General features: G+C 40.3%; 4 protein-coding genes across 4 annotated transcripts; 2 read left to right on the forward strand and 2 right to left on the reverse strand.

Moving 5' to 3' along the window:
* Positions 1-1,027: 1,027 nt before the first annotated feature.
* On the forward strand, positions 1,028-6,833 carry plcxd1.2 (phospholipase C, X domain containing 1, tandem duplicate 2). The gene is made up of 6 exons (XM_079350373.1): positions 1,028-1,435; positions 1,901-2,037; positions 2,468-2,596; positions 4,616-4,771; positions 4,864-5,047; positions 5,131-6,833. The coding sequence occupies exons 1-6, from the start codon at positions 1,354-1,356 to the stop codon at positions 5,388-5,390; spliced, it is 948 nt and encodes a 315-aa protein (XP_079206499.1). The 5' UTR covers positions 1,028-1,353; the 3' UTR covers positions 5,391-6,833.
* An 819-nt stretch (positions 6,834-7,652) lies between these two features.
* gtpbp6 (GTP binding protein 6 (putative)) lies at positions 7,653-13,482 on the reverse strand. Its single transcript, XM_079349702.1, has 10 exons — positions 12,916-13,482; positions 12,569-12,706; positions 10,665-10,735; positions 9,722-9,852; positions 9,198-9,268; positions 8,947-9,105; positions 8,652-8,860; positions 8,424-8,572; positions 8,065-8,217; positions 7,653-7,970 (listed from the first exon to the last, which is right to left on the reverse strand). The coding sequence occupies exons 1-10, from the start codon at positions 13,295-13,297 to the stop codon at positions 7,850-7,852; spliced, it is 1,584 nt and encodes a 527-aa protein (XP_079205828.1). The 5' UTR covers positions 13,298-13,482; the 3' UTR covers positions 7,653-7,849.
* A 716-nt stretch (positions 13,483-14,198) lies between these two features.
* On the forward strand, positions 14,199-20,159 carry LOC306827877 (ICOS ligand-like). The gene is made up of 7 exons (XM_079349967.1): positions 14,199-14,295; positions 14,387-14,520; positions 16,469-16,792; positions 17,327-17,650; positions 18,002-18,283; positions 18,364-18,546; positions 19,892-20,159. Exons 1-7 carry the CDS (start codon positions 14,261-14,263, stop codon positions 19,963-19,965), a joined length of 1,356 nt encoding a protein of 451 aa, XP_079206093.1. The 5' UTR covers positions 14,199-14,260; the 3' UTR covers positions 19,966-20,159.
* A 30-nt stretch (positions 20,160-20,189) lies between these two features.
* Positions 20,190-23,332, reverse strand: nit2 (nitrilase family, member 2). The gene is made up of 10 exons (XM_079349968.1): positions 23,216-23,332; positions 22,952-23,070; positions 22,532-22,652; positions 22,329-22,417; positions 22,145-22,238; positions 21,558-21,632; positions 21,405-21,483; positions 20,991-21,089; positions 20,758-20,813; positions 20,190-20,655 (listed from the first exon to the last, which is right to left on the reverse strand). The coding sequence occupies exons 1-10, from the start codon at positions 23,241-23,243 to the stop codon at positions 20,555-20,557; spliced, it is 861 nt and encodes a 286-aa protein (XP_079206094.1). The 5' UTR covers positions 23,244-23,332; the 3' UTR covers positions 20,190-20,554.
* Between the last annotated feature and the right edge of the window lie 1,017 nt (positions 23,333-24,349).

The raw sequence follows: 24,349 nt of genomic DNA on the forward strand, positions 1-24,349 counted from the left end.
GATGACTGTGCAAGCCTTTTCCCTCCTCACGATGCATTTAAGATCCTGAAAATTAGAAATAAAAATAGCATTTATTTGTTTGTCGGTGGTGCTTCAAACTACGAGTCCATAAAGGGTTAAAATGCAATTGTGTTCCCTTTTCAAAATGTGCTTTCCCCCCCAAAGCTTTCTTTCACAATAGTTTCTTTTAAATCATCACTCTGCTAATCTGGGGTCAGTTCAGTTCATGTCATTTCAATAGTGATGAAAAACAGGTAAATAAGTCCTAAAATGTAAATAAAAGCCACACAACCTTTCCCTTTATTTGTTTTATAAATGTAAAAATAATTCTTAAAGTATATATTTTGCATTATAAAATTAAACAAATCTACATCTAATTTATATTTAAATAATATATAATAATAGTTTTCATTTACCAAAGACATTTCAAGAGCAACTATTGTTGCTTCTTTTAGTTTTCTGAAGGTCTTAATAAAGTTCTGCTTCATGGATGTCTTTTTAGAGGTATTTTTCTTTTATTCATTCAATAAACACATACAGGCGTTTAAACTGTTGAACATTTCAGAAAATACACTAAGCAGCATAAATGAAAACTAAAACAACCAAACTGACAGAAACAACAATACAGCAATAGGCTAACAACTTGATCAATTTAAACACATTTTATAATATTTAAGTAAGTTTTTTTTTTTTTTAAATACTTAGATTTCGTTTTTAAATGCTACACAATTTGGATAAACCTCAAAATAAAATATAATAAAATATATTAAAATAAAATATAATAAAATATATTAAAATAAATATAATAAAATACATTTGTGGAAACAGAGTTTACATATAAACCTACACAAAATATTATTACACGAGAATTCAACCTCTTTGTTTTGCATTAACACGCCAAACTTTAACATAACATACACACACAAACACACACACACACACACACACACGCGCGCGCGCGCGCGCGCGCACACACACACACTTCCTGATTTAATGCTCGCTCCGCCCCCATCCCGACGTCATGGCAACAAGCAGCGTGTAGGCAAGTTAGATAAAACATATTTAGAAATAAATAAATGTCATATCCTCTTTATGCTGAGTTTGTTTATTAGTAAATTAAAACTCCTGCATGAACTAAAGACGTCCTGTTGTTTTTACTGCGCTGAGTTGGTGTCAGTCAGAGCAGAAGAATCAGGAAATTCTAACTTTCCTCACCTCCTCCTCCTCCTCCTCTTCCTCCCTTTTGTTCTCCTCTGTGGTGAAGTTTGTGGAGGAATCAGATAGAGGAAGAGGCCAGGATCGATCATGTGTAGACTCATTTAAACGGGTTTCTTCACACGTCGACTGACCGACATGGAGCCGAGCTGCCAGCACTGGATGTCAGCTCTTCCAGAGGAGCTGTGGGACATTCCTCTCACACACCTGGCCATACCAGGTAGGTTACACTGAACAGCTTGTCCTGCTTGTGTCATCATTTAGTCTGTTTCACGTTTGCGTTTTGTATTGAGTTTTTATTTCTAATCTTATTCTAGACGTCAATTCTTCTCTAGTGTTGCTTGATTCCCTAAATATGTCAGTGCATTAATAAATCCTTACTCTAAACAGCACCTGATGTGTTTGTTAGTCTGATTGTGTGTGTGTGTGTGTGTGTGTGTGTGTGTGTGTGTGTGTGTATCTTTTTGTAACATTGAAGATGTGACGTTTAAAATCTCAAACACTTTATAATAAGTGATTATTGTTTCTTATAATATGTTGTAATGCATCATCATTTATTAGATTCTTAAATTTGCAAATGTAGCAAAACAAAATGTTTTAAATTCTTATAGAGTTTAAAAAAAAAAAAAGAAATGTTAAAAGTTTCTGTGTTTTTACCAACCTTGTTTTTGTTTTTTTTCTCCAGGGAGCCATGATGCCATGAGTTACTGCCTGGATATAAACTCTCCTTTGGTGCCCTCTGAGTCCGACTATTTCAGACTCCTGGATGGACTTTTCTACTGCTTCACCAGACCGGCCATCTTTAAATGGGCAACAACACAGGTGAGCTAGTTGAAAAGAGAGTACAGGTGCACTTTATGGTCACAGGTGATTATGGAGACGTGTGAGGATCTCTTGTGGATTGCTCTGTTGTTGCAGCCTTTGGTTTAATTACCTTACTTATTACCTGCTAACAATAATTTTATATATACTGTATATATTTATATCCATCATTAAAATGAGTGTTGAAGTTATTTGTGCCGTTATAAGACACTGAACTCGTCCTGATTATAATAAAGGTGTAATTATGTTGTCATTTTTAACTTTGGGTTTCTTGTTTTGTTTTAATGATCGACCTCTGAGAGGAGATTCACTGAGATCTGATTGTATATTGTATTATAAATAACAAGAACGTATTCTCTTCTATAAAACGTTTGTCACAGTGTTATACGGTTTAAAAATATTTCTGCCGACGTTTTATGAATCATTGCAGGACAAAAGCATCGAGGAGCAGCTGTCGATGGGGATTCGGTTCTTCGATCTGCGCGTCGCACACAAACCCAAAGACTCCTCCAGCGACCTCTACTTCACACATGTCATCTACACACATCTAACAGTTCTGGTGAGCGCAACTTTTAAATGCTGTAATTTAGTTATAGTAAGGTTGTCATATTTACTTAAGGTAAGGTAAGGTAATATTACCACTTCTAAAATGTTGATATGGGTCCAAACCTCAGAGTGTTCTTTAACTAGTTTTGGAGAGTTAACATTAACTTATACTATTGACTCTTTATGGAGTTAAAATATAACACCTATTAACACTAAGCAGTGTCTCTTTTGCTCAACACTGGAAGGTTGAAAAGTGTTACCCTCATATTAACACTGCGAGGTGTGAACATTGCTTAAATGAATTACTGGGGGAAAAAAACACAGACAAAAAGATCAAGTTTTTTAAAACACATTGGTTTTTAAAACATGTACATAATCATTTAAAAACATACAGCATTATGTAACATCATAACGTTAGCCATCATAGGTGTTGTGTTGGACTTTCTTGAGTCTGCGAGCAGATAAACCTGTTTCGGCCTCAGGACACAGTTATGCACAAACATCTAGTCTTACAAACAGGAGATGTCATGGTATAAACCACGACTCACACTGCAAACTTAAGCCTACTCAATCAACAGCTCATAGGGTCACCCTCTCTTAAACCTTTATCAGAGCTGTGACATCAGATTTACAGGATGAAATATTTAAGTAAGCTACTGACTCAATTATTTCATCAAGAGAAGACGAGGGTGGCGATAAGAGGATTACAGCCGTTACTGTTTTATAAAAAGTAAACTGAGGAAGGAGGTCTGAGTCAGCTCAAGGTTTTAATGTTTTAGACGAGGAGCGTTCACAGAGCAACATGCTAGCTGCTGGTTATCTGTCCCTGTGGGGGTGTTGTCACTCTGACAGGTGCGAATGCATGCCCTCCTGCATTTAAAGGAAGCATTCACAGAGAAGGAAGTGATAACAATGAGTGATCAGTCAATACCTTGAGTGATCAGTCAATACCTTGAGTGATCAGTCAATACAGTGAGTGTGTCACAAAACCACACAAAGGGTCACAGGTCACATTTAAACAGTTACAGTGAACATTCCTGTGCAAGACTTCAGTTCACATTTCTCTTTATGATTTACAACATTTCCATCACACACACACACACACACACACACACACACACACACACACACACACACACAAAGACACATCTCAGGGCATTGTATCTCTATGATGTGTCTGGAGGTTTTTGTTTTATTTACATTAAGTTTAATGTATTTTCTGAAACCTTTGTGTGCTTCTTTATGTTTTTCAAATGTGCATTTTGTATTCATGTTGATGGTTTTTAATGTGGACAGGAAGAATAGCACATTTAATGGGGATCTGAACAGATAAACACTTAAAGCAGGGGTGTCCAAAGTGCGGCCCGGGGGCCATTTGCGGCCCTTGAGGGTATTTTTGTGGCCCACGTCTTCAATCGAAGAAGTAGAAGGCTTTTGGCCCGAGGCCTCATTCAGATGGCATGTTTAGTTATTTTTCTTTTTCACGTTAGCGAGGGCTGAAAGATATTCCTAAAAAAGCAAAGGTTCAGTACAATGTCTGTTTTTTTTCCCTCTTTTTTTAAATAGCATTTTTTGTTAACTATGAAAATGAACCTATGCCTCATTTTTGCAAACAAGCGGACTGCTGTTTAACCCTTTAATAACCTGAGCTAAATACAGAGAGCTTTTACAAAAATGCGAGCGATTCTAATACGAACATTTTGGCCTGCAGAAAAAAAAGTTTGGACACCAGTGACTTAGTGTCGGGGAGCGAGAGAGCAGTGTCACAGTTTGGCAAATACTGTTGTTTCTCAAGTCCTTTTGGCGACTCATAAAGAAGTCGAAGTTATGTCTCAACAGACCAAAAGAGGTGACGTCTGCGATGCTGCGTAATTTAGAGAGTTTACAGGAGTTTACTAAGAACATTAAAATAGCCAACTATAGGTTGCTTCGGACTTCTATAGTTGTTGTGGTGTCGAAATGTGTGTTGTTTGAGTTCTCCTTATTTGGGTTCATAAAAAGCCTAATTTATAAAAATTTTTATTGATTACAGAGCACTCTGTCCTCTGTTGTCACCTGGCTGGAGTCCCACCCAAAGGAGATTCTCATCCTCGCTTGCAGTCACTTTGAAGGAATTGACGACAGACTCCATCAAGCGTTCATTTTCTCCCTGAAGAAGCTCTTTGGCTCCAAACTCTGCCCGAGGAAGGTGAGTTTTTCTCCCCCCAACAGCTGACTTACTGATACATGTATAAAAAAAGACAACACACTGTCTCACACAACCAGCCCTGTCCTCCCCAGGACTCTGTGCCGTCCCTGAGGAGTCTGTGGGCGTCTGGTTATCAGGTCATCCTCTCCTATGACTCCCAAACTGCAGCCAGACATCGGGAGCTGTGGCCTGCGATCCCTTACTGGTGGGCCAACAAGCGCACAGCACAGGGAGTGATCAGTTATCTGGACTGGCACAAAGAGATGGGACGTCCAGGTGAGTTTAATTCACACTTCAGCACAATTTCAATCTGGCTTTCCTGGTCTTCTATTCCATTTTGTGTTTTTTCTTCTTTCCAGATAGTTTCTTTGTCTCTGGTTTGAACCTGACAGCGGACAGAAGTTTTATCACGAAGAACCCCAAACAGTCTCTGCGGACGCTAACTTTCAGTAACTGGGACTGTTTGAGGAAATGGCTGGAGGAGCAGACGCCCGGCTCAGGTCCTGAGAGCCTCAACATCATCGCAGGAGACTTTGTGGGTCCTCTCCCCATCTGCCCTCTGGTCATTAAACTGAACCAAAAACTTATACAGAAGAAAGTCTTAAAAAATCATAGCTAGAGATACCGATTGAACACATACTCATACATGTGTTTACTTTGTTTTCCTTCGACAACGGATATATCCCAGTTGTTTTCCTGAATCTTGACTTACTTATCCTATATTCCCAGAGTTGTAAAATAATAAAACAAAGATATAATAAATGATGTATTATACATAGCTGTCAGCAGGGCATGTCATGAAAATGATCCCGTAAAGCACAAGAAAAAATAACCAAAATAACTTTCTCACAATGAGAAAAACAAGTTGAGATCTCAAGAATATTATGGAATTTGTTAATATCACAGGAAAACAAAATGTATGAAGACATGTCCTCAAAGGGCTTCTGTACGTGGGTATCAAATGATCCAGTTTACCTCTTTTCTTCTTTTTTTTAATTCTGTCAACTAATATCAGATATTTTTTATTTGGAAGCATGTCTCTTTAATGTCTGTTGATATGCTAAGGTCACTTTTCAAGATATACTTCAATTCAATTCCCAAATTCTTTTTTTTACAATTCTCCATCAGATTCAGAGGACCTCATTGTTGGAATCATTTAGCCAGTTATATTAGAAACAGCACCGGCTTCAACTCATTAAAAAAATAAATAAACTATTTATTTCCTTCTTGGCCAATTAAGCAAAACACAATCATAATCATTCTTTGCCATAAGTGCCTTTTCCTTTTTATGTCTTCTTTGACATTTACTTGCTTTCTTTTACATTTTGAGTATGTTGTCTGGTTAGCTATTCTACTTTAATCATTTGTTTCTGTGTTTCCTGTTCGGAGAGCCACTCGACAAGCCCCTCTGGGTTTAATTGGCTTCTCCAGCACATTTCTTATGTTATTAAGATATCCTCTTTTTTTTGCATTAACTAATCATACTGTCCGTTTTCCATTAATCATTTAATTTGATCTGTTTTGTTTGTTTGTTGTTTTAAGTGCATGAAATGAAAAAATAAAATATAATTGTATGATTCAATTTAGTAGATCGCTTTCATATTGCTCCTTTAATTCAGTGTACATAAGGATAGTGGTTTTCGACTGGTCAACCAGCTACCTCATGAAAAATGATGACCAAAAATTCTGATATTTTTCAACCAATCAAATTTATTTCTTGAACCTTTTGATTACAAGATGCTCACTCTGTAACCTCAGAAATGTCCTGCTCAGCGTTCAGTCGTACTGAAGGACATTGTAAAAACTTGGTAAGCCGTCATGACTGTAATGTGTCATGCCAGATTCTTCAGATTAAAACTCTTTTTTTTTCCAATATAAAAGTGATTAATAAAAGATGTGATAAACGCTGTTGTTCAGAGAATCGGAGTTTAAACTGAATCAGGCTGAAGGAGCCTAAATGCACCTAATTATGTTAAAATTATCAGAATTCAGTGTGTGTGAACGATAATGTAGAAGGTATATTTACATTATTAACATATTGTCATTTAATATTCATATTTGTTTTTACCCCTGTCTGCTCCTCAGCAGTCTGTGTTTCCGAGTGTTTGTGTCAGCGGGCGTCTGTGTGAGTGCGTCAGTGGGCGTGGTCAGGTGATTTGGGTGAGTCCAGCGCCAAAGAGTGATACACCTGACCACGCCCACTGACGCATTCAATAGGCTCAGGGTAAAAACAAATATGAACTTTAAATGACAATCACTATATGGCGCTTGGTGAGTCAGATGCAGAGGCTGCTGCTGAATGGAGGGAGGAAGGAGAAGATCAGGACCGGATTGGTGGAGCCTGATTTGTAAACCAGCTGCTGCATCCACCATTCTGCTGTATTGTTTTGTTTTGTCTAATTAAACAGTTAAACTTTTACTGAATGGCCTTGTAGATTTTCGAGGGAATCATGAGAGCTTTAAGCTAAGTTTTCATTCAGCGGAAACCTACAAACACTTGTCAACAGTATTTGCTTTTTCAGTGAGAACAGTTGGATGTGGTCTGTTGTTTTTTTCTTTCTTAGCACCCGTGTGGTGCTGGACAGTTCACTTGATGGAGATCCTACACAGGCTGGGTCAGGGGTTGACTCTTTTTTTGTCTGTCTTCAGCTGTCCTTAAAAAAAACACCTTTTAATTTAATAACATGGTGTGACGGTCAGTGTACAAAATGCACACACCATTAACTGCTTTTAAATACAAGGTAGGTGATGACTCATAGCCTCTCACTCCGCTCAAACAGACTAAATACCAAACTCCACATTTGAAAGCTACCCTCTTCTCATACAGTCACTGATTTATTTGTACTTTATAATTCAAACTAAAAACAAAAGACTGACAAACTAAGGTTCTTTACATCTTTTATTTTTATTAAGAAAACGTTCCATCTTCTTGAATTCACTTTAAAGTGCAGTTTATACATGTCAGCCTGAATGTACATCATTCTGTTTCAATCTAAAAAGTCATTTTTTTATAAAGAGTTTTTTGTGGTTTTGTGGAGTTTGCAGCAGCATGCAGGATCACTCTCCTCTGAACTATTTTCACATGAACAGTTTCTGGTAGCGTCCGTAGGCAGCGCGGCTGATGATGACTCTGATGACAGCTGAGCCTTCGTCTGCGTTCACCTGCACGTCCTGAACCGCTGCTTCTTTGTAAAGCCAACTGTGGAAGGAAAACAAGACACTCGCCATGGATGTTCTCTTCTTGTTCGAAACGCTCAAAAGAGAGAGAGAGAGAGAGTTTCAACAGCGCTCACCTGAGCTGACGAGTGCTGAGGTCCACTTTCAGATCTAAAATGTGTTTTCCTGTCGACTTTACAATCTGATCTTCCACGGCTCTCTGCAGCTCATCAAGGCCTCGCTCCTCCAACGCAGATATGGGCAACACATCGGGCTCTGTAATCTGGTAGCTGAGAGCAAGATAATACTTTTATTTTCTACTGCTATCATGTTGTTTTTTTCTCTGACAGGCAGTGCAAGCAACAACGCTCACAATGAGATATTTAACGCTGCAGATCACTATTAACTCTGATTCAACGTCCACATTAAAGGTCAAGAATAAAATGAATTTCTAAAGATCTCTGAAATTCTGATGAAAAGGAAGTGGTTCTTTTACTCGTCAATGAGGTCAGTCTTATTGTGGACTTCAATCATGGAGCTCATCAGCCGGTCAGGGATCTGCAGGTTCTTCAGGACGGTCAGCACGTTCACTTTCTGATTCACCGTCTCTGGATGACTGATGTCTCTGACGTGGATCAGCAGATCCTGCAGGGTGGAAGACACGTCAGACTTTACACACACACACACACACACACCGTGTTTGGTGCAAGAACCAGGAACGTACAGAGTGTTTTATGTCTTCCAGGGTGGCAGAGAAGGAGTCAATGAGTTGGTGGGGCAGCTGGGACAGGAACCCGATGGTGTCCATGTACAGAACCGTCATCCGACTGGGCAGCTGGCCGGCGTGAACAGTGACGTCCAGGGTGGCGAAGAGCTGATTTCTGGGCCGGAGGCCGCCATCGCCTGTCAGAGCTTTGATCAGCGTGGTTTTCCCTGCACATACGCAACGTGAAGATGTGAAACTGGGAACGTTTACAATATCCCCAAACAGTGTTCCCTCACCGCGTCCGGGCTCTCACCGCAGTTTGTGTATCCCAACACGGACACGATGGGGAACTCTTTGTGTTTCCGCTGAGAGCGCAGAAGGTGGCGCTTTTTCCGCAGTTTTTCCAGCACTGAGCGAATCTTCATCTCGCGCTCTTTGAGAAGTCTCTGCTGCACCTCCAGCAGAGTCTCACCTGGGAAAAGAAACACATCACCTCAGTGAAGCTGCTCTCATACACAGCTCAGCTCAGTCACCGTCTGTCACACAGCAGTTGGGCTTCTGTACCTGAACCACCGATGTATCTCGCTCCTCCACCCTGCTGGTCCAAGTTTGCAAGTTCATTTTTCAGACGAGACCTGAAGGCATCACAAGCAGCTCAAAACAATCAGATTAATTAAAGACGAGCAGAGATCATTGATATTGGAGAGGAATTGTGCACATCACGGTAAAGAATGTTTAATGGTTTTTTTCCTCCTAAAGTTTTTGATCAAATCTGGAAATCCAAAATGAAGATCGATTTCCTTTTTTGTCATAGAAATCTGTGATATTGGTAAATTGTTTGAAATACATAAATACTGATAGGAAATAATGCAGAACGCTGACAGTAGGCCTGTTTTTTTTTGTGAGGTTACTGCCCACATTATTTAAAATTAAAATACATGACAGGCGGTGAATTTTGCAACTACGATAAAAACGGACGCTTTTCTTTTCTTTTTCTCAAATGGTGCAGAGAACTTTCTTGATAAGCCCATGAGACAGTAAGCGTGTGCATTATGAGATTATTAAAAAAAACAAAAAAACACAGCCACCTTAAGAGAGGGATTTCTGCCAGGGAGATCTGTAACTTGGCCTCTCTCGTCCTGGCGTTGCAGCGGAAGATGTGGAGGACCACCGAGTATCTGTCAAAGACCTTGACGCCCCAGGCCTCCTCCAGCTCCCTCTGTGAGGAGGAGCACAAGTGTTCACCAGACGAATCAGGGAAATAACGCCGACTTGTTTTGTGCCTGGTGAGATATTCCATCCCATCATGAAATCTTCATGTTCTCGTTTTTCACTTCCAAACCTTTTTAAACTGTGATTCAATAAGATGCTGCTACACCTTCCTGAGAATGTTTTCATGCGTTTAAGAAGTTTGTACCCAGAATACAAATTTATCTTATCGACCAGCCTCCTCTTTTTTTATTCCTTCATAAACTAAGAGCAGATAAAAACAACCAAATCATCTTTACAGCTTTACTGACTTACACGACAGAGATTCACTGATTCTTTCGGACTTTAAGACTTTAAACAGTCTGATATATCCAAAGACACAGGGTTTGACAATAACATGTATTTGTCCATCTGTCATTGCTAATCTCATGTCTAGCCTACCCGTGCTGCTACCTTTACTACTGACATTGTAGATACAGATCTATCTTATATCCCACTTCTCAAAGCTCAACACGGTCTGAGGAGACGGCTGGTTCTGGTCGAGGTTTCTGCCTCTACAAGTGAAGTTCTTCCTCTGCTGAATGTTTCTTAAGGCTAAGCTCATCATGATGGGTCTTTTTAAACAACAGAACAAAGAGTGCGCTCTCGGTCAGCGGTTCTCAACTAGCTTCAGGAACCACCTCCAACTTCTTCATAAGAAATATCGACTCAGATTTCAGATATTTTTCACACATATCAGGGTTTTGGTTTTTTTTTAAATGCAAAATGTCGCAGTTTGGACCTCAGACGTAAAGCCAGAAAGTGATCCTCAGATGAGCTCACCTCAGATAAAGGAGAAAGACGCTCAACATTCACAAACACAGCGGTGACTCCGGCTGTTTGCCTGATTTTCTCTGCAGAGGAGGAAAAGCATCCATTAGATGATCTATAATGAAGACATGCTGACACAAACATTGCTCAGATAAATGCACCAAGCCACGGCTCAATAAGAGCTCGGTGTTGTTGCCCTCACTTTCATTTTACTTTAAACAAACGACAGACATCTGAACAAACGAGGAAAAGATGTCACAGTCACTCATGTGTCCATAAATATTCACTCCCAACACAACCTCTCTAAACACAAAGTATTAGTCTCTCCATAATGTTAATGTCATGAACAACTTTTAATCAGTCTCCTAACGTTGGACCATCTGGCTGTGTTTGTAAGACCAATCCAGGTTGACATTTTATTTCAAGATATTGAACAGAACAAAATTAAGACCTGCATTGGTGGCATTGAGTAAAATGTAATGCAGGGGTGTCCAAAGTGCGGCCCGGGGGCCATTTGTGGCCCTTGAGTGGATTGTTTGTGGCCCTTGACTTCAATCGAAGAATCAGAAGATTTTGGCCCCAGGCCTCATCAGATGGCATATTTCGTTCTTTTTTTTCTTTTTCATGTTAGCGAGGGAGACCTATAAAAGCCTGACTATTCTTTCCAAAAAATTAGAACACAACAGTTTCCCACTGCAATTAGTTATTGTGTATTTACCGTAAATTCCGGACTATAAGCCGCTACTTTTTTCTCACACTTCGAGCACTGCGGCTTCTACTCCGGTGCGGCTAATGCATGGATTTTTTTATGGGGGACAATGAGCTTCTGCCGCAAAAACATTTGACTTCGTCACGTCGGATCTTAATATCAGTCATTTTGCGCTTCATGCACGCACCCTCATGATGGAAAACACACGGAGAAATACATATGATGTAGCTTTCAAGTTAAAGGCGATCGACCTGGCTGTCAAAGAAGCTAACAGAGCTGCTGCACGTTAAGATGACACTGACAGCGACAACAGAGACTGAGGAAGTGAGTAATGAAGTCATTCTGAGGCAGTGAATGGATGGACTTTTTCTTGTGAAATATATTACGGTCATCTTTTTCATCAGCCGTGTTACAGACACCGTCGGCTAGGCTTCGTATTGTAACGGTTCATGTTGTAAAGTCAGTAGTTGATAATGTGTTCATAATTCCGATTATGTGGAGAGTCAGTGAATGCACCAGCGAGAACGTGTTGAGTGGCTGTATGAGAGAACGCTGGGGGAGAGAGTTGGATTGTTACGGCAAGTTATGTGTTGTTCTCTGCTGTAAACGGCGTGGTCACGGCCGACAGTGATCGGGTTATTAAAAGTTATTATTTGAACGCTCTCGTCGTCCTTTAACGTCCGTACGGACGCTACAGTATTTGCGGATGTTACCGGTAGCCTACGTCTGTGTAAATAGCTCTTGTTATAGCGTGGACACCTGCGGCTTATAATCAAGTGCGGCTTATATATTTACAAATACATTTATTTACTTATTTTTAGCCGGTGCGGCTTATATCCAGGTGCGCTCAATAGTACGGAATTTACGGTACATTATTTTTTGAAGAGGTCAAAATACAAAAAGTTCCTTCCAATATTTAAAAAAAACAAAACAAAAAAAAGCGATTCTAACGCGACAATTTTGGCCCGCAAGAAAAAAAAGTTTGGACACCACTGATGTAATGTCTTATTTCAAGAAGCTTAACAAGTACATTATGCATGTTTCTATTTTAACACATTACAAGCAACTTACACCTCATTCATTTGCTCATGACATCGTAAACTAATGTGTTTATGTAGACTTTTAAGGGACATATGGCTCATGTTTAGTGTAATTGGAAACATTTTCCAGAAACTTAAACACTTGGGCACAGATTTGCAGAGCACACCTGTCAGAGTCTGGAAGTTTCCTTTGCCAAATATCATCTTCTTCTCTGGTGTCTTGGTGGACATGATGATCTTGTCGACCACTCTCCAGTTGTCTAAGGTGTTGACGAGCCCCACAGCCTCGGCCATCATCAGCTCAGCTGCATACAAAGTTTCATAAAAAACCTCCAGCATCATGAACACATGAGGAATATCAGGCTAGCACTCACTCTTGAATGATTTTTGGGTCATGAGGTTTTTAAAGTAAGAGCCACTCAGAGGGCAAAGGTCATCCTGGAGGACCCTCACACCATCCTCTCTGCAGAGATCGGGCAGGGAGGAGGATCCAAATCAAACAGTCTCCTCTTACCTGTGGTCAGGTGCTGCTTCCTGCTGCCCCACTTCACATCAGGGTGAACGATGAAGACCCTTTGGTGACCCTCGATACCTGCAGGAGCCTGCTGCTGAAACAGCTCCTCCACCTCCCTGTCATCAAGGACATCTTCATCCTCCTCCTCCTGAGTGAATCCCGTGTGCTGACCACAGCTGGAGTCATCTGAGCTGTGTCGCCTCCACGCAGAGAGAGAAAACGCTCTGACGCAGGGAGGAGACAGGTGCAGCTGCTGCTTGTTGGCTGCAGGTGCACGGTGAGTTGTGTGGAGGAGTCTGCAGGCTGCTGCTGTGTGACAGCTCCACGTGCAGGGTTGTTTCAGGAGCGCTAAACATGACTGGATCCTTCTCAATGACGTCATGATGCCACGAGGAGCTCGCCCAAAGGAGCCATCGAGGCTACTAAAACAAAAGCATGCTAAACTACCATCACGTTAAACCTACTTAAAAGTGACCTGTAGGACTTACAGCTGCACTGTTTACGTGTTCTTCTTCTTCTCTCCATAAAAGGTACACAAACCAACCAGGAGGGTGAATACTGCCCCCTGCTGGACAACTTAGAAATATTCTTGCAGCGTGTTAAGAACTTAAAACCTCTTCATGTTTAATTAAAGAGGCTGCACTTTGTTTTTGTAATGCCCTTTTTTCTGATTAAAGCCCCCCGAATTTCACTTAATTTTAATTTAATTGAATATGAATTATTTATTTTTAGTCTTAACTTTTTATTATAAAACCTTTTGAAGGTGCTTGTCTGTATTACGTTCATATTTGGCAGCAACATTTAAAGAATCGAATAAACGTGTTCAATGTATCAAAATCTTTGTTAGATTATAAATCATCAGAAGATCCTGTAATAGATACATCTCTTCATCTTATGTTTCCTCCTCCTCTGCACACTCAGCTTTATATTTCCCTCTTAAATGAAGAAGAGAATTATTATTATGAAATATCATGACACAGATGTGCGTCAGACTTGATAGTAAACTTGTCCTTACAGGGGTTTCAGAGTGCTGTCACATGTTTTACTAACATCCCATTCTCAGCTCGAGGGTGTGTGTGTGAGTGTGTGTGTCTGGGTGTGTTTGTGTGTGTGTGTGTGTGTGTGTGTGTGTGTGCTGGGGTGTGACTTAAAAAGAAGTCAAACAGGTCGGACCACCCCTCATATATGGCTCCTCATAGGATGTGTGCAGATGAAAACTGAGGGCTGAAGACTTGTAGTGATTTCTGATCTTTACTCTGAGTGTTTCTTCAGTTTTATTCATTCAGTAAAAAAGAAGAGAGAGAGAGAGAGAGAGAGAATCAGGTATGGCTCAACATGCTGCAACATGACCTACAATGACTTCCCAGAGAGCAGAGAGAGGTGTGTGTAAGAGCTGAGGAATGAGCAGGAGACAGGGAAGTGAAGTTAACCAGGCGTAGGAGACGGTAATGAAAGTGTCCTTTCTCTCCAGTCTGAAGAAAAAGTCCTCTTTGGATTGTTTCTGTGTGTTTCCTGAGAGCTGGGGTCCTCTGAGCGGGGCGATGCCGAGGGGACTTTGGCCCACAGGACTGCTGCTCTGCTTCCTCGGTGTCTGTGAATGTTTGGGTGAGGTGACTCTCTGTCTCATAATGCAGAATTTTCAACGGCTTATGATTGACCTTCCTTGTCACTGATCTACCTTTATTCTCTCTTCTGTGATAATTCCCCTTTAACTCATACCAAATGTTATTTGACACCATGTTCCTGTCCTGATTTTTATAAACCTTGTGTGGCTTTGATGGTAACTTAAGCTTTGCACTCAGTGTGGTCACACTCTGTTTGTACCGCTGGAAGCCTCTGACATGCATTACATTTTGTTTTACTTGCACTGTACTGTTGTTTAATATCCTCCTGAAGTTAATAGACCTGGACTCAGCTCTTGTTTAGTTCTATAAAACAGAAGTTGTCAGTTGCAGATACACTCAAATGATGACTGCAGCACAGTGCAACTTGTCGTGGATGCTGCTGGTTTGAAGTGATGGGGAAAAATACAAATCTGCAGAAACAACTGAATTTGTATTTAGTCAGTAATTTAGGGTATTAAATCTGTGCTGACATAGTTATACTCTCTCAAACTCAGTACCTTTTTGGAGATTGTATTTGGGATATTTCTGGTGTTTTTGTCAGAGCATTAATATAAATTGTTTTTTAAAGTCTCTGCGCTTTAGTTTTGAGTTTGCATATTGTGATGTCTGCACAGATTGTCACTTTAAAAACAAAACATCTATGCATGTTTCATTTCCGTTTAATTTTCATGTTTGCATTAATATTAACGCTGGCCCTGAAGGTCAACGTCACAAACATTTCATGACTGTAAATAACATTTCAGTTAATGCAAAATATTTAATGGATGGCAAATGTATTTAAAAACTATTATTTTAAACAACTTTAATTTTTTCCTTTCGAGGGATGATTTCTAGAAAGGTTGAATGATTATTTGCATTGTAAAATGTTTTTTGGTGTTTGGTGAAATGTTTTTTTAGAGTCATGAAACATTCATACAGTTGACCTTTAGAGTCAAAATAACTTCTTATTAATATCAAATTCTTGCAACCTTCACAATTATTTCATGTTTATTACATGAACCATTAAACCACGGTAGAGTCCTTAAAATACAAACATCACATGGCACTCCCTGTGTTCTGTTTTCCCACAGGCTGAAATTTAAACTAAACAAAGATTAGAGGACATATCTTACCGGTAGAGCCTGCTCCTTCCCTTCACATATCTAATATGAAATATTACCTGTGCATACATAGTGTGCTACTGAAAAACACCTAGCATTACTAAGAGTATTATTTTTACCCTAAATGTTTATTTGTTGCTCTCCCATTTTAAAATTCACTTAACATTATTTTTAGTATGGCATTCCACGTATCATTAGTTTATTTTTATTTCTATTATTTTATTCTATCTTAAAGGGGACATATTATGAACAATCCACTTTTACAGTGTTTTTAAACATTTATTTGGGTCATCTGTTTGTCCTTCAACCCACAAAATTTGAAATAAATCCACCCTGTCCTTTTGTTTGTGGTCTGCAGAAGTCTTATCATACTCCGTTTCAAATTTTCTCACTTTGTGACATCACAAGTGGGATCCCCCCTGATATCTCCACCCATACACTCCACCTCCAGCGTAGAGCTAAACTTTTGCACAGGTCCTCCTTTTTTAATTGTCTCTACAGAGGAGTGAAGTGGGAAAACTCGGGGGGGATCATCACATTTAAAGAGACACACACACCAAAACGAAGCGTTCTGAGAGAGCTGGTTTCTACAGGGTCACAAACCTCCTCTGGTTCTTGATTCTTGTTATATTTGGACCAAAGCACAGCGCAGATGTTTCATTTAGACCACAAGGGGGCGCTGTTTGAAAAGGTGAAAAAAGTGTATAATAGGTCCCCTTTAAAGTAACTCTGACTGATGTTTTTGTTGAGTTGTTGCTGTAAATGATCTGTTTAAGATTCAAAGTGTGAGGAGAAGGATTCTGATTCTTTTCTCTTGTTCCTCTGCAGAGGAAGACTGCGTCCTCGGTATAGTTGGCCGACCGGTCTCGCTGCCTTGTTTTTACCCTCAGTTGTTGACCTCTGTGAATGTTTCCATCGAGTGGAGGCAGGATGACCAGGTGGTGCTCAATGCAACATGGAGGGATGACGGAGACGTGGTGAAGTGGAGCATTAACAGAGCCAACATTTCAGCTGAAGCTTTACTCACCGGAAACATTTCTCTGGAGCTTCCCTCAGCGGATCACGAAGACAACAACAAAAACTACAGCGTGTTCATCATTTCAGGGGACAACCAGAGTGCTGCTCTGTGCAGTGTGTGTCTCAGAATAGCAGGTTGGCATCTATCTCACTCACACAGCCATGCCTCAAGAACAAATAAAAGGCCTCTGCTTACTGGCTCACATGTGACCAAGAGGTCAGATATGCAGCATGGAGAGAAGCCTCTGACCTCTGACTGCCTCAGAGGTCAGCAGCATAGATCTCAAAATTATTTCTAAAATATCCAGGAGGCCAGTGCAGAGAGGCTAAATCAGGTGTAATGTCACTTTTCATGGTTCTGGTTGAAAGTGTGGCAGCTGAGCTGTGATCTGCATGGAGCAGATTCATAGATGTTTGGGTGAGATGTGAAAGGGTTTCACAGTGAATCACTAATAATCAATCTTTCAAATCATAACAAATGTTATCCCAAGACCAGAGGTTCAGACGTACTCTTTATATATTATTTACAAGACTCAACATTAATGTATCATGAGCACAACACTTAACTTTATTTAACTTTTTATTAGTCTTAAAGTCATCTGTTTAAGTCTGAATAGATTCAAAGTGTGAGGAGAAGGATTCTGATTCTTTTCTCTTGTTCCTCTGCAGAGGAAGACTGCGTCCTCGGTTTAGTTGGCCGGCCGGTCTCGCTGCCTTGTTTTTACCCTCAGTTGTTGACCTCTGTGAATGTTTCCATCGAGTGGAGGCAGGATGACCAGGTGGTGCTCAAAGCCACATGGAGGGATGACGGAGATGTGGTGGAGTGGAGCATTAACAGGGCCAGCGTTTCAGCTGAAGCTTTACTGACCGGAAACATTTCTCTGGAGCTTCCTTCAGTGGATCCTGCAGACAACAACAAAAACTACAGCGTGTTCATCACTTCAGGGGACAACCAGAGTGCTGCTCTGTGCAGTGTGTGTCTCAGAGTAGCAGGTTAGCATCTATCTCACTCACACACACACACACACACACACACACACACACACACACATTCTGATCTTCATTTCTTTGGTTCTGCTAATTGCAATACTCAGCTCTTCACATAGGAAAATATATTAATAAATTATTTTTCTCGCTTCCATGTTCAGGAATGAGCAAGGAAAAAAAAAAAAAACACATTATTTTTCCCGCCCCTCACAAAGTTTCACAGGCAACGTCCTTCAAGAGGCAGAAACCAGACTCAGCCATCTGCTAAAACTGTGTTGGGCTTGAGATGGGACAGAGATGCAAACAGTCTGTATATAAAACTGTATATAAAAACTGTCTCTTGTCGCCTGTTCGCAGCCAGTTTCAGCTTCCCTCTTCTGCGAAGGGAGAAGGTAGCACAGGGGAACAAGACTTTCCTCTGTCAGTCTGGAGGTGGATTTCCTGACCCTGCAGTTCACTGGCTCATAGACAACACAGCAAACCCCCCTGAAGGCTCAGTGAAGACCCTCATAACGTCCCCCCCAGACTCCCAGCTATTTAACATCACCAGCCGCCTGACGGTTAATGTTTCCAAAGACTCCAGCGTGTCGTGCATCATAGAGAACCCAGCCATGAATGAAACCCTGACAGCCACAACCTGTAAGTGATCGTCTGATCAGTTAGAGAGCCTCAAACGTATCGCTCTGTAAACAATCTCTTGTTTCTGGACGGTCTTGAAGACGGAGCAGATGGCAGCCCGGTGGTGAGCAGAGCATCAGAGGCCATGTGGATCTTCAGCACGGTCCTCTGTGTGGTGGTCGGGGTCATGGTGATAATCGGAGTCGGATACCAGATTCTCCTGGACAGGATAAGTAAGAGGAAGAAGAAGGAATACCAATACCAACAAACACACGCCAACAGAGGTGGGTACCTGCTGGTTACACGTCATCGCTACATCTACTACCAGCTACAGAGGTGCTGCTTGTCAACAGGCAAGGCAGCCAACTGCTTGGGGCCCCACTCCATTAGGGGGCCCCTGAGGGCTCACAAACTCAAACCAAAGCAATGACCCAAAATGTGCACATTTTGCAACAACAACAGGAAAACTCTCTTCGGGGGGGCCGATCTGAAAGCGCTCACTCTCGATGTCTTGCAAAGCTTTGTAAGCATTTTTACTTTGAAAACCAAAGATTGCCAATGAAAGTCAACAAAGAAATATGAGAAGGAGTTATCTGTCTATAGGAGAGAAATAAGAAGCAGGAAGAAAAGAGAGGGTAACTGGCAGACATTACATAAATGCTGGTAAGAGGGGCCCCATAATAGTTTTGGCCTAGGGCCCCACCAGACTCGAGAATCACCATTGTAAACCAAAAAAAAAGATCTTTCCTTGCCAGCACTTCAAGGACTCTGCAGGTTAAATGTCACCAATCAACGATAATAAATGTCATGGAGAAAGAAGACCTTAAAAACAATCTCCTCTGTGTTTTAATAGCAGTCATTAGTTGGGAAGTCAGCAGTTCTTTAAAGTCTTATTTCAGGGGCACCGTCGGCCTTGTTGATAGTGTGAGCGCCCCAGTACCGAGGCTATCCTCCTCCAAGCAGGCGGCCCAGGTTTAAATCTGACCTTCCTGTATGCCATGCTCCGCTCTCGCTCATGTCTGACTCTATCTGCTGTCCTGTCTCCAAATAAAGGCACAAAAAGGCCAAAAATAATCCTTAAAAAATGTCTAATTTCAACACAAAGTTTCATTCTTGATATGATCGTGTGATGTTGAGAGGATGGATCTCGCTGTTCTACTTCTAACTAAAATATGTCTGAAAGTGTCTCCAATGTCTTCAAAAGAAATCCTTTTGGTTTGACATGGTGCTCAAACCTAATTCCTTCAAAATATATGTATATTTTTTCATCTTTCATTGAAACCATCAGACTTCAGTTTGCAGCATTTTTGTGATGAACATGTCACAGTACTTTCACATAAACCAGAAACATTTTTGGTTGAGCTCCATGTATTAATACAAAATGCTGAAAATGTCCTACCAGCTCCTCAAGTAAAATGTCCATGTGAAGTCAGGTTGTGTGAATACAGCAGGAAATTATCAGGAAAATTCACATTGAGAAGCTGCACAGGGTGATGACGTTTATAACTTGTAAGCAGCGCACGACTGGTGCAATCACGTAACGTAGTAAACTGCTGCCTACACGTTCTGAGGAAGTTGTGAAGTGAACACATTTTGCCCTTTCTTGAAATGATTGTTTTCTGTCATCAGGATACAGAAGGAGACGTCCGAACCAGGAGGAGACAGAGGCGATGAAAACGGACAAAAAGGAGACGGATGTGTGAAAATCTGAGTCCGAAAAAGCCTCAACAGCCGAGGCAACAGAGCACTGAACTGCAGCTATGTTTGTGGTAGCTCAGCACTTATCACAACAAGTGATGGGTTGGGACAATGTAAATACAAAGACAGGTACCATCCCTTCACTTGCTGAAACTTTCTCTTTTGTTTACTGAACTCTTCATGTTTTTTCATGCTTCAATAAAAAAATGCTCAAACTGTAAATGGAGATTTTTTTTATTAAACTTAAACTTTTTTTTTATCTTTACAGAAAATATGACAATGAAATATGAAATCAGGTGCCACACAACAAAAGCTGCTGAAAGACTAGCTTCATTTCTATTCATATGAAACTGATTCAGATGATCAGATCAGAGAAGCTGCAGCCTGAAAATGTTTATTTTCACTTATTTGATGCCAACAATGTACCGCTCACCAAAACGGTGTAATAATTTCAAATCACTTATTTATTTCAGCAGCTGACATTTCATAAAACAAATCACAGGAAGTGAGCAGTGCTGAGGGGTTTGTGTGATTTCCACGATCAGGACGCATCAGCTGCATTCTTTATGTCCAAACCTTCACACTTTATCTCATTCATCTTGATCCTTCCTGCGTAGACGTCACCGTGTAGACGTCTTCTCGACGCTGAGCCGTAATCGGGATCTGCTGCCGGATGTCGGCTAAATACTGCAGATCTGAGAACAAACAGGAAGAGATAAAACAGCGATAAAAAAAAAGGAAGAACAGAAAAAACAACACCTGTGCAATGTTATGGAAACTATAGGATCTGAACTAACCAATGTCGGCATAAATGACAGCCTCCTCTGCTCCTGCCTTTGAGATAATTTCTCCCCTGAAATCAGAAATGGCATCAATAATTCACATTACACAAAAAAAGAAAAGAAAGTAAAAGAAAGATGTTTTTAGAATTCACAGATGAGATTTAAAAGTATCAAACTTACTCACAGAGCACATTTCTGAATAAAATGACAAAGTGCTTCACAAAGAGCGTTTTTATTTTTCTTCCTACCATGGATTTACGACGGTGCTGTGACCCCAGGCCACGTAAGAAGCACTTTCATCTCTGGCAGGAGACGCTGTGGCAACGTACAGCTGATTATCAAGAGCTCTGCAGAGGAGACGCAACATGAGTGAAGAACTGTCTGTTTGTTGTGGGTTAAAGTCACTTTTACTATAAATGCTGGAGTGCTGCAGTGGCTAACATGCTACGTACTTAGACCGTAATAAAATGACGTTAAATCAAAATTTAATTTAAGTTTAAGTTAAGTTTTTAAATAACAACCAAACTGTCCTTAAAGCTATTTTCTTTTGATTGTTCCTCTTCTTTCCCGTAATATAACTCCGCTTACTTTAAAATGTAACACATTACAAAAAGTCTACGCAAACAAAAAGCTCAATCCAGAGGCCGAGGTGTCAGTCTGACCTTCCTCTCTGCAGCAGCTCCCAGTGAGCCGGACCAGTCGTCATGTTGAAGGCTCCGGGGTAAACCAGCAGCTGACAGCCTGAGGACGACAAATACTGATCAACCATCCCGCCACGTGAGGGAGAGTAAACAGTCTAAATGAGCCGCTCTCACCTTTCCTGCCGTAGAGCTGTGCGAGCTCTGCAAACCTCATGTCGTAACAAATCCCCACGCCCACTTTACAGAAGGCTGCAGGAGGAGAGACACAGCCGCTTCAAAAAAGAGCTTTTCTCAATTCTGCTTGATAATTCATACTTAAAAGGTTAAGAAAATTATTAATCAGATGTGTCATTATTATTAGGGATGCAAGTATACATAACCCACAATAAGATTCACAATACAACACTGGCCTCATGATACTGTTTTATCCTGATTTTGTACAATTTTCTGACTTTATAAAAACTTGAGACTGAACTTTCTATTTCAATTAACTGAGGACAAAATTGTTGAATATCCCTATTTTCTTTAAAATATAGGTAACAGTATAGGTTTTAGAGTTACTAATAAAAAAAGGATGATTTTTCTTTATTGTAATTCCTTGTTTGTGGGTTTGGACCAGTCAGCCATTTAATGCCTGCAGCTGCTCCAAAATGCTTCTGCTGGCCTCCTGACCGGTGAGAATATATACGTGCATACATGAACAGTATATTCCTGCCGCAGTGAAAAGAAGAAGAGTCGAATAGTCAGGAGATTTCACGTACGAGTTTCAAACATTGACAGACTGTTGCCTGGACTCAGCGTCTTGGACTCCTGGAAGCGAATCTTCCCAGGAACGTCGATGTCAAAGAGGTGAATCTTGAAGAAGAAAACATTGAAGAATGAAGATAAAACACAACCTTTAAGTAATTTATACACATTTACATGGTGCAGTTGATGCACATTTACCTTCCTGTGTTTAAGAATCATCTCCCCATCAGGACTGAACACTGTACAGCTGTTATACAGTTTGCCTCCGTCCTCTTCAGGGATGGATCCTGTTAAAGACAAATCACAGTCTTTACTACTCCACCAAAGAAAATCATTAGAATTTATTTTAAGGAATGACAGCTGTGACCTCTTTCCATCAATTTCACAATAAGCCACCCTACCTCCCACCAGGTACACTTTGTTCTCCCTGGCGGTCTCTGACAGCACCTGTGTGGACTCTCCGGGGATCCTCTCAGCGTAAGAAGAGAAGAAGCTCGTCCCATACGGAGAGTTGAAGCATTCCTGATTTAATGAAAGGTGAGAAAGTGAAGAAGTGTTTTAAAGCACAGATTGAGCTGACTATTCTTTTATAGAAACTCCTGCAGTGAAAACTCTAATGTGTACTGGAGTCCTGGATGTGTCATGGATCTGATTTATTTTGTGAACCCATTTGATAAATTAGTAAGTAAACATGTGCACTATTTATAGGAACATGTATAGAGTGTATTCTGCATACCCATTTTAGCAACTTTATTGAAAGAAATGATTTTTCAAAGAAACATCTGTAGCAGCTGGGTGAAGATCAGACCTCCACACCTTACCGGAAGCAGCACCACCTGGCTGCCCTGACCCGCCGCCTCCTTCACCAGCCGGCATGCTCTGCTCAGGTTGTCCGCTTTGACACCTGTCACCTGGAGCTGGACCACCGCCAGACGGAACTCTGAGGACACAGAAACAACCAAAGACACTGTCACTGTTTTAACCTGTAACTTTATCACTGCAGCACGCGCTAGTCAGTCCTGCAGCACGCGCTCATCAGTCAGCTTAAACTTGATTTAAAACTAATTGAAATGTATTATACTTACTACTCATTGTTCTAGCTAAAGTTGACATACGTGCAGAGAGTGCAGAGTTTGTTTGTTTTCACTGTCCAGAGTTGACAGAATACCACGTGATTCAAACGAGCGGTTTGCCCTTCAAAATAAGAGTCAAATCTGAGTCTATCCTTTAATCTAAAGTGTTCACAAACCTTAAAAATTTAAAGTGAAAAAAAAAAAATTAAAATAAAATAATTCTTAATAATACCACTCATCGTCATCACTCATGTTCCCAACTCCTAACCTTAAAAGTCACTTTTCTTCGGAAGTGTGTAAATTAAAAAAATTATTGTGAAGTTCGGAGAAGAAGTTGCGTCACCAAGGGGCGGAGCTTAACCAGATGCTACTCTGATTGGTCTAATAAATCAGCAACAAATATTAACTTTAAGTTAACATAAATTCTTGACAAATATGAATTAACCTACCTGCGTTTTTTTTAATCATAAACAGATTCATATGTGCATTAATCGTGCAATACATATGTATTGTAATTTCAAACATAGATTTTATTTTTACATCTATTTATGTCTGCACCTCATTTTGTAAATACTATTTACCTAATTTAACTACTTTTTTCGGGTTTAGTTTTTAAATGGGATTATATTCTGAGGAAGGGAAGACGAGATGGGACAACGGTTTATCTGGGAAAAAAACATCTGCATGTTTCTTAATGTGATGAGAAGAAAATAATACATTACTTTTTCCAATAATTAAGAGTAACACTTGAGAGCTACTGAGAAACATAATGACTTTAAAGTGTAATATAAAGTGTATGGTGAAGGCAGAGGGTTGAAAACAAGACTCTTCATGTAGCTGTTGGCTTTTCTGCTTCTTGAAGGGTTATTTGTTTTTGACTTTGTTTAGAAAAAGACACTCTAACTTATAATGCAGCAGGTAAACACAGAAAGCATGATATTCCTGTTTCCATTTCACTTGATGACAAGTCAACACATCAGTTTCTGTGTTCCAGTTCAGTCAGACGTTTTTTGTTTTTTTTAACACTACTTGTTTTCATTTTGGGATTAAGAACAGGTACGTTTTATTCTACTCTTTAAGGTAACATCTTTTTTTTAAATCAACATTCAGCATCTGTAACATCCAGGTTTTGATTATTGAATTTCA

Source organism: Symphodus melops (genome assembly GCF_947650265.1).
Source record: "Symphodus melops genome assembly, chromosome: 8".
Classification (NCBI taxonomy): domain Eukaryota; kingdom Metazoa; phylum Chordata; class Actinopteri; order Labriformes; family Labridae; genus Symphodus; species Symphodus melops.